A 14,081-nucleotide genomic window follows, 5' to 3' on the forward strand; every position below is an offset into this window, starting at 1 on the left:
GGAGAGAGGGAATACAGGGGAGGGGAAAGAGGGAGAGGGTAAGAGGAGAGTGGGGGATAAGGGGACGGGAGAGGGGGATACGGGGGGAGAGGAAGGTGTAGAGAGAGGGCGAATATTTTAAAGAAGATGAAAGCAAGAATGGCTTCAGTATTCAATATTTTGTCCCAAAAAAGAGACGTCACGAGAAGGCAGAGGTAGAGCATTCGCCTAGCACACATGTGGCCCTGGGTTCAAATCCTGAACCATACATAAGGAAATTCTCAGAAGGCAGCTTGGCAGGAACTACTATATTCAGACACATGGTTGTTCGTGAAGAAGGCAACCGAAGAGATGTTTCAAATATGCAGAGTCTCAGAAAAGACATGGCAGAGCCTTCAAGAAACAGACACTTGAAGGTGGGCTTTGTGTCTGAGAAGAAAAATCAACTCAAAAAGCAAAGCAGGCTTAATGGAAATGTAAAGATAATTTAGGAGGGGAGAGACACAGAGAGACGAGGGAAGCCATTAGCACGGCTTATCAAAGCAAAACTGAACAACACCAGATTAAACGGCCAGGCTGGAGGAAAAGAGTTACCAGGAAGACAAGCAAACCAACCAAAAACCCTAAAAGCAAAAAAGGAAATTTGAGACTGTGTATCCAAAAGATTGAAAAGGCTATTTCTTTCCTTGATTTCAGCAAATGTCATAAATATTTATTAAAGATTTGAAAAAACTAATAAGGGTCCACTACTCAAATTAGAAATGGTGTTAATGGGGTCTGATGAAGTGGCTGATAACGGGGGGGGGGTAACGGGAGGAAGTGGGGGGCCGGAAGACAGCTACACTGACAATGCTTCTTCAACAGAGAACAGACAAGGACATTCCAGCCCAGCCCACCACAAAGGACCCTCTTCTCTAAAATGGCGCCATAGCTTCACACAGAGAACTAAGGCCAACTTTGGGGGAAATAGTGAGCCAGGAGGCAACACTACCACCAGCCTGGAAGGAAATTTGGCAGAAAGGGGATGAGAGAGGTGAGCTCACAATGCTGAAGGGGGTGAGGTCGGGAGCAAAGACTTGTGGGAAGTGGAGGTTCTGCATTCAGATCTCCTACGCCCGTGAAAGGGACGCAATGTGACAACGGGGTCTTTTCAGAATTCTGAGTCATGTTTCCCTGCTCAGGGCCAACCCTCCCCCAGAATGACCAGATGGCTATAAAATTCGAGTATCTAGATCAGATTTGAAAGTGGGGCAGCTCACAACTGCTTGGCAGTACCTCTGACAAAATCCTGGAAGAGATAGGGCAGGCGAGAATTCCTAAGGGACAGATGGATGTCACTGGCCAGAACGGAGCACAGTCAGATAATAAATAAGAAAACTGAAAGAGAGGTTGTGTGAGACCCACAGACACCCTGGCAAACACCACTGGGTAGGTCCGAGGAGGACTGGTGCTTGCTCCAACTCAGCAGACACACAGAAAGTGACCCCATGGCCCAGCAACATGGGGAGCCCCTGCCAGACACTTCCTCCCTCTGCTTCCACTGTATAAAGTGCCCATAAGGTGTCAGGTGCTGGGCATGGGCACACAGTAAACCAGATGCATTTGGCCCCTGAACTCAGAGTGACTGTGTGGCCTGGCACAACCAGTGGCCACAGGGTGGTCATTTAAATTTTAATTCCAACTTTTATGTTGTTTGTTTTTACACCCCAACCAAAGTTTCCTCTCTCCTCTCTTTCCAGTTCCTCAAAAAAAAATTATCACAAATATTTTTAATTTATTTTTTTGTTTTCAATATAGCCCGACCTCAGTTTCCCCTCCCTCCACTCCTCCTAGCCACCCCCCTCCACTTTCCCTCTCCCCTAGATCCACTCCTCCATTTCCACCTCCTAGGGATAGCAACAGAACACAGCACGTAAGTTACAATAAGGTAGGCACATCCCCCATAACAAGGCTGATGAGGCAACCCAGTAGGAGGAAAAGGGTCCCAAGAGCAGACAAAGGAGTCAGAGACACGCACCCCACACTGCTGTAAGCTGCACAAAGACACCATGCTACACAACCACAACATACATGGAGAGAACCTAGTGCAGACCCATGCAGACTCCGTGCCATTAAAACTTTTAAAGTTAAGAACAGTTTCTCAGCTGCGTGCACCACGGTGTCCGGTCAGCATGGTACCAACACCCCATGGAACACTATGCCACCCTAAGAGGCAAGACATGCTGTCATTTGTGACAACATGCCTGGCTCTCAAGGACATTATGTTAAGAGAAAGAAGCCAGGCACCGAAGACAAACGCTGTATAGCGTCCCTTGTGAGATGGATCGTTGATCTCATGCTATGAGAACAGAATAATAGTTACCAGACACTTAGCAGAAGAGGATCAATGGATACAAAGTTGTTTAATAGGAAGAATATGGTTTTTGTTCTGTGGCCTGCAGGGTGAATATAATTAGAACCAATACTCTATCTCAAAAACTTAGAAGACGGAATTTGAATGAGTTCACCTCGAAGAAATGATGAAAGAATAAGATGATGGATGGATGTGTTAATTCCCTGAGCTGATTCCTACCCAGGGGATACAAACATCAAAGAAAGCATCAAAGAGCCTCCTTATATGCACAAATGTGTCAATTAGAAATTAAAAACTCTGATTTTCTATTATAGCAGTTTAATGATAGACATGATAGTTTTAAATACATAAATAAAATAACTTGGGGAAATAATTTTCTGCTCAAAGGAATAACAACTTTCATCTTTTAAAGTCGAACACATCCCTCCTGCTATTTTTGATACAGTTCACAACACTTAATAACTCTGGTAAATTTAATCACAATGATAAAAATCTGAAGAAACTTGGTAATTATATAAATTCAGACTTGGTGAGGGAACAGAGCAGGACCATTAAGTACCTCATCTCACACACTGACACAGAGAACCCATATTAGACACGGCAAGAGAAGGACTTACCATTTCAAAAATGAGGGAAACCAGGTACAGCAGTGCACTCAAGGTCACCGAGCAGAGATGTAACCAAAGAGCATCCCCTTGCTGAGGGAAGCTGATAGGACCAACATCCCCCACAGCTGCCCGGTCCCATGGTGTGACCAACATTCCCAACAGCTGCCCAGTACCACGGTGTGACCGACATCCCCGGCAGCTGCCCAGTCCCACAGTGTGACCAACATCCCCAGCAGCTGGCCGGTCCCACGGTGTAACCAACATCTCCCGCGCCTGCCCACCTGTTCCCACTGGGTGACCAACATCCCCGGCACCTGCCTGGTCCCACGGTGTGACCAACATCCCTGGCGCTTGCTCACCCGTTCCCGCGGGGCGAATCTCTACAAGCTCGGGACCATTTACTGCCAGCACCCACCACTCTCACCCTTCAGGCTTTTTTCTCCCAAGCCAAAGCAACAATTTGAGCCCACATGCCATGGCTGCCAACGCCACTAACTCAGCAACGACAGTTAGGGCAGTTGGAAGATCCATGACCGGCTTCTACCTGCCTGTAACCCTCTCAGGGTCCCAGCTATCTGTCCACCCCTGCTCCCTCTAGGGAACAGTGCCAGTCACCATGAGAGGTAACTAAATAGAGCACCTGTGTGTGCCCTCCCCTCTGACTCTCTTCCCCACCTGCCTTCTGGCCTGAGGTCACCTTTGAAAGAATACAAACAAACAAACAAACAAAACCCTAATCCACACAACTCCTTGGTTCAAAGTCTGTTTACTGTGAAACTCAACCAAGAAAGCAATTGACACAGTCAGTTCTATACCACACCTCCAGGGAAGAGCAGGAAGAAAACACCAGGGGGTCTTCCTTGGTGTCAAACCTTTGAAGGGGTTGAAGAAATGCCTTCAACCCACATATTAAGCAGAGATTCTCAAATGTGCCATATAAAATGTTCTCATGTCATAGAGGGTGGACCAGAGCTGAGAGACAAAGCCACCATTCCACCAGTGCTCCCTCTGCATGGCGCCGACACTCAGTGCATTGCCTCCCTCACTGCCTCCCTTCCGTCTGCTCTCACCACCCAAAACGTCCCCAAAGAGTCCTAAGTGAGCAAATCAGAGCCTTGTCAAATAAAAACTCCGTATTATAAGTTAGGCCGTATTTGACCAAGACTGTGATTTTTTTTTTCTGAGAAAGATATTACATACATCACTAACATCTGACTCGTAAACACCTATGCCCTGGGCTGGAGAGATGACTCAGTCAGTAGAGACTGCCACACAAGCCTGAGGAGCTGCGTGAGGGGGCTGACAGCTGGACACAGAAGCACATCTGGAACCCGGCGCTAGGGAGGTGACAGATCAGTCCCTGGAGCTGGCCACTAGCTGAGTGGATGAGCCCTGGTACAGTGAGACCCTCTCTCGAAAACTAAAGTCGATGCGGTAGTCTGAATGAAAATATTCCCCAAGGGCTCATGGTTTTGAACAACTAGATCTCGGCTGGTGGTTTTGTCTTGGGGAGGTTTAGGCAAAGGAAAAATGAAAGCATTCTCGGCTGAGAGAAAATTAAGACTTTGCCACTAGCCCCATATACTGACAAAGTGGATATAAAAACAAGCTCTCAAACAAAAAGGAGAATAAAAAAAAAAAAACTTGGAACATTGAAAAGGAAGACAGAACCACATACACAATAAACTGCTTCCCCTCATGAACTTTCTAAATTATTTCTGACGGTTAAATCACAGATTGTAACACTGCTTCATGCGCATCTAGGTGAGCGGAGGGGATTAAATTAATGTAATGAGACTGTGAACGAGGAGATGAGAGATGAGGGGAAGTAAATCTTCTACATTCCTTTTAACCATTAAAATGACAGTACTGGTAAACTGTGATGAGTTGCTTTCATTTATCATAATACCTAGAATAGCCACTACCAATCTGTATAAAAACATTCATATGAAAACTCCACATAGAAATCAAATTAACTTCAACACACATAAAGGTGAAGTGAAAAGAAATTCAAAACAGAGCCAACAAAAATCAATTAAAATGGCAGCCGTTAGCCCTAACATGCCAATAATTACATTAAATGTAAATGGCCCAAATGCAGCACTTAAAGAACAGACTGGAAGAGAGGATTAATGAAGCATGGCTCACTTTACCCCCAAATTGCAGTATTGTTTGGAAGACTGTGGCAACTTTAGCCACTTTAGGTCAGGCCTGGTTGTTAGAAAGGGGTCGCTGGGGGCCTTTGAAAGTCCCTTTTATCTATGGTTCTGGACCCACTCCTGGTCAGTACCCTGTGAGTGGCTGCCTTCCACAGCTCTACCACGACAGATGGAACCACTCCTACGACAATCCTTGGCCCCCATGACGAACAGGAATCCCTCTGAGACTGTGAGCCAAAGATTAAGCTTTCCTTCCTTGCGTTGTCTCAGCGGGACCTTTTGTCATTGCAAAGCAATCAATATAAAATCTGACCACACTCTGTCCAAGCAACACACTTCAAATATTCCAATATAGGAAGGCTGAAATCAAAGTGAAAGTGATTAGCTATATTAATATCAAGTAGGCATTAGAGCAAAGAAAACTACCACAGTGGAAATGACTTTAAGTTTAAGCCTAACTTTAAGTTTGAATTTTATTTTTATATGCAACTAGAAGCCGTGAAGACCAGTCACTAGAGCAGCATGGCCTAGATGCATTTTTTATTTTAATATGTATTAATTGTACATATTAGTGGAGTTTACATTGTGTTTCAATAGATATATAAAGCATTCACTTGTTTTCCTCTAAATATACTATAGTTAGGTATTTTTTAACTACAATCGGCAGGGTCTCCTTTCTTCTTTGTGGCTGCAGAATAATCCATTGTGTATCACATTTTCTCTAGCCTTCCATCCACCGAGAGGCACCCAGGTTGGCTCTTGTGACAGTAATAAACACAGGTGTGCAGGGTTATACACCCAGGAGAGGAATAGTTGGATAACCCGGGGCTCCACACTCTTCTCCATAGGGGCTTTTTAAATTTATAATTCCAAAAGCAACCGATGGCTGAGGACTTCCTCTCCTCTCCAGCATTTTTAATCTTTTGCTTTCCTGAGCTGTATCTTTTGAAAAGTAATCGGCCATGGCGGGTGAACAGATTGTATGGAGGAGGGCAGGCTCAGAGGTCTGTGATGGACTGGGAAGCTACTATGGTCATGGGGGCAGGGAAGATGGCCAGGGCAGACCAGCGTGCCAGAGTTGGAGAGCACCCGCTGAATTAGGGAAACACTTTGAGAGCAGAGCCAGGAGGAGGACCACACCAATGAACTGATGATGTGACGGACATCAAGGCCCAGTCCTAGGCTTGTTTTTTTTTATTTTATTTTACATAAGGGTTTGAGATCCACAGTAGAAAACTGCAAGAGGAGACAACAACTTCCGGTCTGCGCATCTCAACTGGACTAGCTGAGCTTCCGGAAAGGTAGAACTGATTTATGTCTGTGTCTAGGAGGAGCAGTTGAACTAGACGTACAGTTTTGAGATTCATCAGTGCATATACTGTACTTAAATGTAGGTAAGCCTCCTCAAAAGAGTCTAAAAAACAGGAGTCAGAGGGCCAGTGTGGTGCAGCGTTATGCAGTCAAGGGATGAAGAGCCATTAACAGAGCCCGGAGGAGCAGCCGGCTGACTGGAGCGCAGAGGAACTCTGGCAGATGCTGCACTTAGACAGTGGCGGTCGGGCCAAATGTTGCTGAGAGTTCAGATGGGGAAGTGGCCATCAGAATGAAGAACACTGAAGACCCCCACATGTGTGGCCTCAAAGTACAGGAGAAGACTCAATTGGAATGGGTTGGAAAATCAAGCAGTTGACAGAAGCCCACGAAAGGGAGCTAACTTCATCAGTGTACCTGCTGATAAAGGAGAAGGAAAAGAGAGGGAGGAACAGCCAAGGGAGGTCTCTCTTTGAGAGACAGAGAACTCCTAGCTACATGGGGATGGGAATGAGATGCAGCCACGGGGGCAAAGGTCAAGACAATGAGAAGGGACAGGCTTGGAGGTGCCATGGAGTAACGAGCCACCTGTATTTTGTTTCTTGGTACACCAAGAGACACAGTAAAACACCCACACATGAGCAAACAGGGGCGCTGTGGAGTACTGAAGCACAACCCAGAGGAGAGGCATGAATGAGGAGTCATGACTCAAAGATCAGATTCACCACAGAGGACACACAGGAGTTATCAGTGCTGGAGAGGGGTGTCCCCTGAACCATACCTAGCACGGGGGAGGTGGAAGATCAGGAGTTCAAGGGACATAAAGAATTAGGGACCAGCTTGGACTACATGAGACTGTCTGAGAAAGAGAGAGAGAGAGAGAGAGAGAGAGAGAGAGAGAGAGAGAGAGAGAGAGAGAGAGAGAGAGAGAGAACATGAATGAGGAGCTGGGAATAGGAACAGCTAGAGGCTAACACCACCCCATAAAAAACCCTTCCTTCCCAGGCTGATGCTGCTCTTGCCAGACTTCAAGAACTCAGACTCAAACTGCCCACACCCTTCTGAGTGCCAACATCCACAACAGGCTCAAACTAAAGTACCACATCCATTCTGTTCACTAACAACTTGATTTCCCGGCTAAAACCTGCCCGTCATCATGTCCCCAATATACGTGACACACACACCTCCACAAAGTCAGTGCTGGGCGATACAGTTTGCACTCGGTGTACTTAATAAACCCAAAAGCCAATCTTAATAGGAAGGACTTCTGAGTTATAGCTTTACTTTATAGGACAAAACATAAGAACAGTTTGGATTATATTGTATCTTTCAGTTATTAAAAACTCCAAACCAACTCTATTTGAACATCTACTCCAGGACCCTGGCTTTTAAACCAAAGTGCACAGATTTATGGATTAATTTGTCAAACAGTCTGTGTGAAAGACAACAAGAATGTTTCATCTTTAATATATTTTTCCAATGCTTCGAAAAGGAAAAAGAAATAAATCATTATAGATTTTGCAAAGTGCGTTTTTATCTCCTTTCTCTAATGAGAAAGTGAAACAAAAGACATTCATTGTCTCCCTGGAGAAGCTCATCATTCACTAGGACCATCTTTCCCCGAAGCATTTGTCCATAGATGGCCAGCCTGCTCAGTCAGTAACTGTCTGCAAGGGCATTTCTCAGGGCCTCTCATGGCCACCTGGCCTTTTTCAACTTGATGCATTAAAAGAGAAAGAAGGGGTTACCAAAAAGCTATATTAAGGCCTTCCCCATTCCCTACTGTGTTATCAGGTCATGTGACAGAGGCTGTGGGCATTGCCACATAAAAGCACAAAGTAAATTCAACATGGAGCCCACAACACTGGGTGGTTAGAATTAGGAGAGGAAGAGGGAAGGGATGGTACTGGTCCCTGGACTTTCATGGGAATATGGCACCAATCCCAAGGAGGTTAGAAGGTCCTGGGATGGAGAGAATATGTCGATTAGTACAGCATCCCAGCCAGAGCATCCATCCACGGTAGGGCCTGGCCCTCCCTCATCAACAGTGACTACCGCCAAGAGAAACTGCTATAAGATGAAGCATAACCAGTCTGGTCGGGGAACGGCCAGCGTGTATCTTACTGCTCCTGTGCTGTGCTGAAAGAAGCCACAGTGGCAGCTCTCAGCTAGCTGAATTTACTTCTAGCAGCTTGAATCACTGCTTCTATTTAAAACTCTTTTAAAAGTGTTAAGTAAATTACTTAAGAATTTCAGCCAGGTGGCAGCGGTAGTGGTGTACACCTTTAAATCCCAACACTCAGGAGGCAGAGGCAGATGGATCTCTGAGTTCAAGGTCAGTGTGGTGGTCTACAGAGTGAGTTCCAAGACAGCCAGGGCTACACAGAGAAACTCAAAAAAAAAAAAAAAGTTTAGAACTGAGACATATACACAAAGTATCTAGATGGATGGATGGACGGACAGACACTCCTCCCCACCTCTATGTGTGTGTATGTATTTACAATTCACACACCATGCAGCTCATTTAAAGTGTACAATCCAGGGGCTAGAGAGACGGTTCAATGATTAAAAGCATTACTGCTCTTCCAGAGGACCTGAGTTCAGTTCTCAGCACTCATATTGGGAGGCTGACAACCACCTATAACTCTTGCTCCAAGGGATCCCAATGTCCTCTTCTGGCTTCCTTGGGTACCCACACAGAATGTAGTACACACGCACGTGTGCACACAAAAAAATATTAATAAAATAATAATAAATCTTTAAAAAATCAAAAGTTCACAGTCCAGTGGTTTTTAGTATACTCCGAGTTTTGTGAACACAGCACTGCCAAGTTTAGCACAGGGACCCAACACAGAATCCTCTTGCCATTTGTCATTCAGAGAGAGTAGCCAAGGAGGCCCAGATGGGTTAAGTCCAAGGTCGCAGAGCTGATCATGGCAAGGAGCCAGCCCTGAATCCCCGGGAATTACTGGCCACTGACATCATCCGGGACTCCCTTTCCCTGCCCTTGGGAAAGCTCGGAGTGAATTAAAACCCACTGTGAAAATGTTGTTTGAGAACATCTGGCATTTCTTACCGCGCTGCTCCCTCATATAAATTAAACACAACCGACTTTCTCCAAGCCGGCTACGGCTACACTTCACAGTTTCTAAGATAGACGCCTAGGACTGAGCTGGGGATGTGGCTCAGGCAGGACAGTGCTTTGCCTAAAACAATTGTTCATGGTGCTGCCCTCCCGTAAGCCCAGCCTTGGAGAGAGAGAAGTAGGACTCAGAAGCTTGCCATCATCTTAGCTGTGTGGTCAAGGCTAGAGCTAGATTGGGCTACACAAGAACTGGGGGAGTGGGGGGAGAAGAGGAGGACAGAAACATCTAGAACAATATCTAGACAGTACTTTAACCACAGAATGCAGGGAAGTTCAGCGAGAATCTGGGATGTCTCTCTTTTCAATGAAGTACAAATAATTTCAGAGGAAGGATGGAAAGAGCAGCGGTTCTCAACCTGCCTGTGCCACAACCCTTCCATACGGTTCCTCATGTGATGATGACCCCCAACCATAAAATGATTTTTGTCGCTACTTCCTAACTGTAATTCTGCTACTGTTATGAATGGCAATTTAAGTATCTGATATGCAGGACCTCTCATATGTGACCCAGAGGTTGAGAGCCACTACTTTAGACCCTAAGTAGGCACTCACTCACCCCAACGACAAAGATGACTGAATGTACTCAGAGCCCTCCTAGGTCTCCTTGAAGGGGGATGAAAAGTAAAGGGGCTCATTTCCTGCTAAGGAAGACAATGTTACAAGTGTGGCCAACAGTTACTCAAGCACGGCCTTGCCGGAAGCAGCTCTGGGATTCCTGGCTGCTCCAGTGTTTCTGCAGAAGTAGATGCTAACCACTTCAGTCTTTAAACAGCTTCAGCCTTTAAATGCCTATCTGCTCGCTTGCTCTCTCTCTCTCTCTCTCTCTCTCTCTCTCTCTCTCCTCTCCTCTCTCTCTCTCTCTCTCTCTCGTCTCTCTCCTCTCTCTCTCTCTCTCTCTCTCTCTCTCTCTCTCTCTCTCTCTCTCTCTAGTTAATCCTTAACTTCATTTATTCCTCACTTGTTACATACATATATTTATTGAGCTCAGCAAGCACCCGGCTAGGCAGTGGTCAAGTGTGGCGCCCCCTAGAGTTTTTATTTTGACTGTTGTGTATGTTTCCACTGGGCTCAGCTCTCCCATTTTAAAATGCCCATTTTAATTGGAATTTCCCCCAAATCAATACTCCCAGTTCCAGACCCCCCCCAGCAGGATTCATCCACGGCCAAAGGCCAATGACAACTGAATATCCGGCAGACTTCTGTAAGTACTAGAGATCAAACAGAGGACCCACCATCTCTGCCCTCGCCCAAACGGCCCCTCCTCCAGGATTTCTACCACCCTGAATAGTACCACTGTCCACCCTATGTCCCCTGCTGGGAACAGCCATCACTCAGTTTCCTTGTGGACCAGCTGGGACTGAGGGGCTAGCCGCATCTTTCCGCCTGGAATAGAGAAGAAGCTGCAATCTCAAGATCGATTTGTGGGAGAAGTAAGGGAGGAGCATCGCCACCGACAGGGATTCTAAAGGCAGTCTGTCCACCTGGGTTCTAGCAAAACTGAGGCTGGGGATGGTGAGGCTCTACCACTGCTAGAAAACCGTAGTGTTAGAATGCAAATTTGCCTCTCTCTCTCTCTCTCTCTCTCTCTCTCTCTCTCTCTCTCTCTCACACACACACACACACACACACACACACACCTCTTTTTTTTTCCTGTGTCCCTGTTTCCACCTTCCTCTGCTCAAAATGCCCTCCCTCCCACAGCCCATAGCCACAATTACTTTTCGTATTTAATCCCCAAATGCCTTGTCTTCACCTCCTGGCAGCTTCTCATGAGGCCCCCACTAGTCACCTGCCATCCTTCAGCGCGGAGGTGTGTCTAGCGTGGTTTGTTTACGTGTGTGTTTTGGGTCTCCCCATCACCAGGGCAGGAGCCTGATGCCAAGCTCGAGCCAAGCCAGGAAAGAGGGCCCACAAGGGAAGGACCACAGCGGCGAGTCCCAACCCCAGGGAAGCCAAAGCAGAGACTGGCGGGCCCCAGCCAGGGGACTAGTACAACGTCCTGAGGAGACCCCCAACGGAAAGGCTGGAGATACCTGGGCAGGAGGAAGGCCTATTTGGGTCGTGGTCCGGGTGACTCTCCTCCCTGCGCTCATCCCGGAGCCCACCACCTCCGACCTCACCACAGCCAAACCGCTCCTATTTACAACCGCCAGGGCGCAGCCGGAGACCCGAGACTCAAGGGAGGAGGCACCACCGCGCGCAGCACAGAGCGCGCGACCGCTACCCGCCCCCACGCCCTCCTAGGCGACCAAAAACCCAGCCCGAGGGAGGCCGACGGGACCACGGCCCGCGACCCCCCGTGGGGACACCGCCTCCAGGTCCCCTTCCCGCGCGCCTCCCTACCTGGCTGGCTTTGTGGAACTGCTTTTTGAGCCCGGCCACCGACATCGCGGCAGCGCCCCGCCCGGGGGTGGTCTCGGGGCTCCGTCGGGCCACGCGGCCGCGACGCTGAGCGGAGCGGGCACCCCGGGCGGTCCCCGCGCGCCCCACGGCCACGGCCACCGCCACGGCGCTGTCACACTGGCACACGCGCGCGCGCGCAGATAGCAACACCGCGTTTCGAGGTTTGGACGCAGCCCATTGGCCGAGCCTCGGCGGCATGCAAATGAAGCCGCTGGGACCGCCCACGCCTCATTGTTGCGTGGCGACCGGGAGCACTTGAGCCAGGAAAGAGGCTAGTGGATGGATGTCCCCGGGATGCGGAGAGCCTCTCCGGACTTCTTTAGATCAGCATGGGATGCAGCTGGCTCTGAGACTGTTCTGGATCCGAGGTCTTCTCTCTACTTTTCTGGGACTTAGTGTGAAACCCGCTTTCACTCACTGGCAGCAACATCATCTCCCCTACACACAAACACACACACACACCCTGCCCCGCGAATTTTGGATTGCTGAGTGAGATGAGGAAGGAACGCTGAGGTGTGCATCTCAGGAAGAGAAACACTACAGAAACCGGGCTCTGTGCTTAGTTGGGCGGGAGCCGGTTGTGGGAAGCTAGGGGGTGTGCTCTAGCAATTTGGGGCCCCTGGGAGGGAGTTACGTGGTAAGGTTTACTAATAAACTCACACTAGTCTCACAGATGACCGAGCCCCTTGTCAGCTACACTACTGCAAGATGCCATATTGGTCTCCAGGTGTGTCTGCTACACAAGACCTTTTCACAGGGTCTTGAGGTCATTGTTGTACAGCGGGTGCCCAGTCACGGAAACGGAGCTTTACATCAATGCATATGCCGCCACCAGTGAGTCTACTACTTTCCTTGCACCTGGCCTTTCAAAGACCCCGTGGCCCCTAATGCCTGTAATCCACTCTAGCAGAGTTTCACACTGAAACTGCCCAACTTTCACTCTCTACCTAAAAGAAATGTTACTCCATGGACCCTCCCCAAATCTGGCCTAGGGTTACCAGCATTCCCTGCTTGTCCTGAACACTTGTGGTTCACACCTGTGCCCACCCGGCTTCTATTTGACTCTTGCATTTCTCCGGGACTCTTAGCTCCTGGCTTCCAGCCCCCCCACCCCTACCCCGCCACCTGAGTCCTCATAGCTTCCTGCTACTGTGGCAGGGTGAGTACCTAAAGCTCTCTGTGCCTAGGTTTGCCCGGAATGGCTGGAGAAGTATAGAGTCCATAGCGTTCTTCCTTTGATGTGGGAAATGTGGACATCTTCTTAATGGGCATCTTGGGACGAGGTTAAGGAGTGTGACTCTGCACCTAGCTGGCCAAGGACTAGCTGACACCAGACAATGGTAGAAAATGTGATGGTGGTGTCCACTGGATCATAATAGCCCAACAAGATGACAGGTCCCCATTGCTGTCCCAGCCCAAGGTTCTGGGAAAGATGACCCTCCCTTGTCCTGAACTAGTCTATGGCTGAGTAGATAGATCCTCTACTGCTGACCCCTTCGGTACCCAAAAGGAGTTTAAATAGCACAGGCTCAACCTGTACCCTCTGTGGAGTCAGGTCCGTTTCAACACTGGTGATTAGCATTTTTCCATAGCTGACGGTTTTATTAGGTTTGCAAGGGGGTTGTTTTATTTTGTTCTGTTTTGAGGGGGAAGTCACAGTTTGAAGGGAACATTCCATGGGGTGGGGGTGTGGACGGTAGTGGGAGCCATGAGAGCACGAGGCAGTTGGTCACACTGCGTCTTCAGTGGGGAAGCAGAGAGATGGGTGCTCAACCCCAGGCATGAGAGTGTAGCAGCCTAATTGGGGGAGGGGTCTTTCCCTTCTCCATGAAAGCTCTCTGAAAACTCTCAGGGGCACATGCAGAAGTGTGTCTCCTAGGGTATTCCAATTCCCATCATGTTGACAATGGGAATCCACCAATGCAATAAGTACATGCAAGTTTCCTTCTTGGTCAAGTTTAGTAAATCCATCTCCTGGGTTTATTCAAGTGCAGACTTGTGGATTGTTTCTCGTAGTTTTTGAAGATTTGGATCTTTCATATATAGTTTTCTTCACTAAAAGGATTTGCATGGTTTGTTCATTTTATTTCTTATTTTATTAACAGCACATATAATACTAGCAA

At 47.9% G+C, this 14,081-nt stretch overlaps 1 protein-coding gene across 1 annotated transcript in view; it reads right to left on the minus strand.

Annotated features, from left to right (window-relative positions):
• Sh3gl3 (SH3 domain containing GRB2 like 3, endophilin A3) overlaps positions 1–12,064 on the minus strand; it is a 103,435-nt gene extending 91,371 nt beyond the window's left edge. The window contains exon 1 of the mRNA XM_057756158.1: positions 11,899–12,064. Within this exon, the coding sequence (XP_057612141.1) occupies positions 11,899–11,943 (45 nt within the window). The 5' untranslated portion in view covers positions 11,944–12,064. The remainder of the gene's footprint in view (positions 1–11,898) is intronic.
• Between the last annotated feature and the right edge of the window lie 2,017 nt (positions 12,065–14,081).

This window comes from Chionomys nivalis, chromosome 23, assembly GCF_950005125.1.
Source record: "Chionomys nivalis chromosome 23, mChiNiv1.1, whole genome shotgun sequence".
In the NCBI taxonomy this organism is placed as follows: domain Eukaryota; kingdom Metazoa; phylum Chordata; class Mammalia; order Rodentia; family Cricetidae; genus Chionomys; species Chionomys nivalis.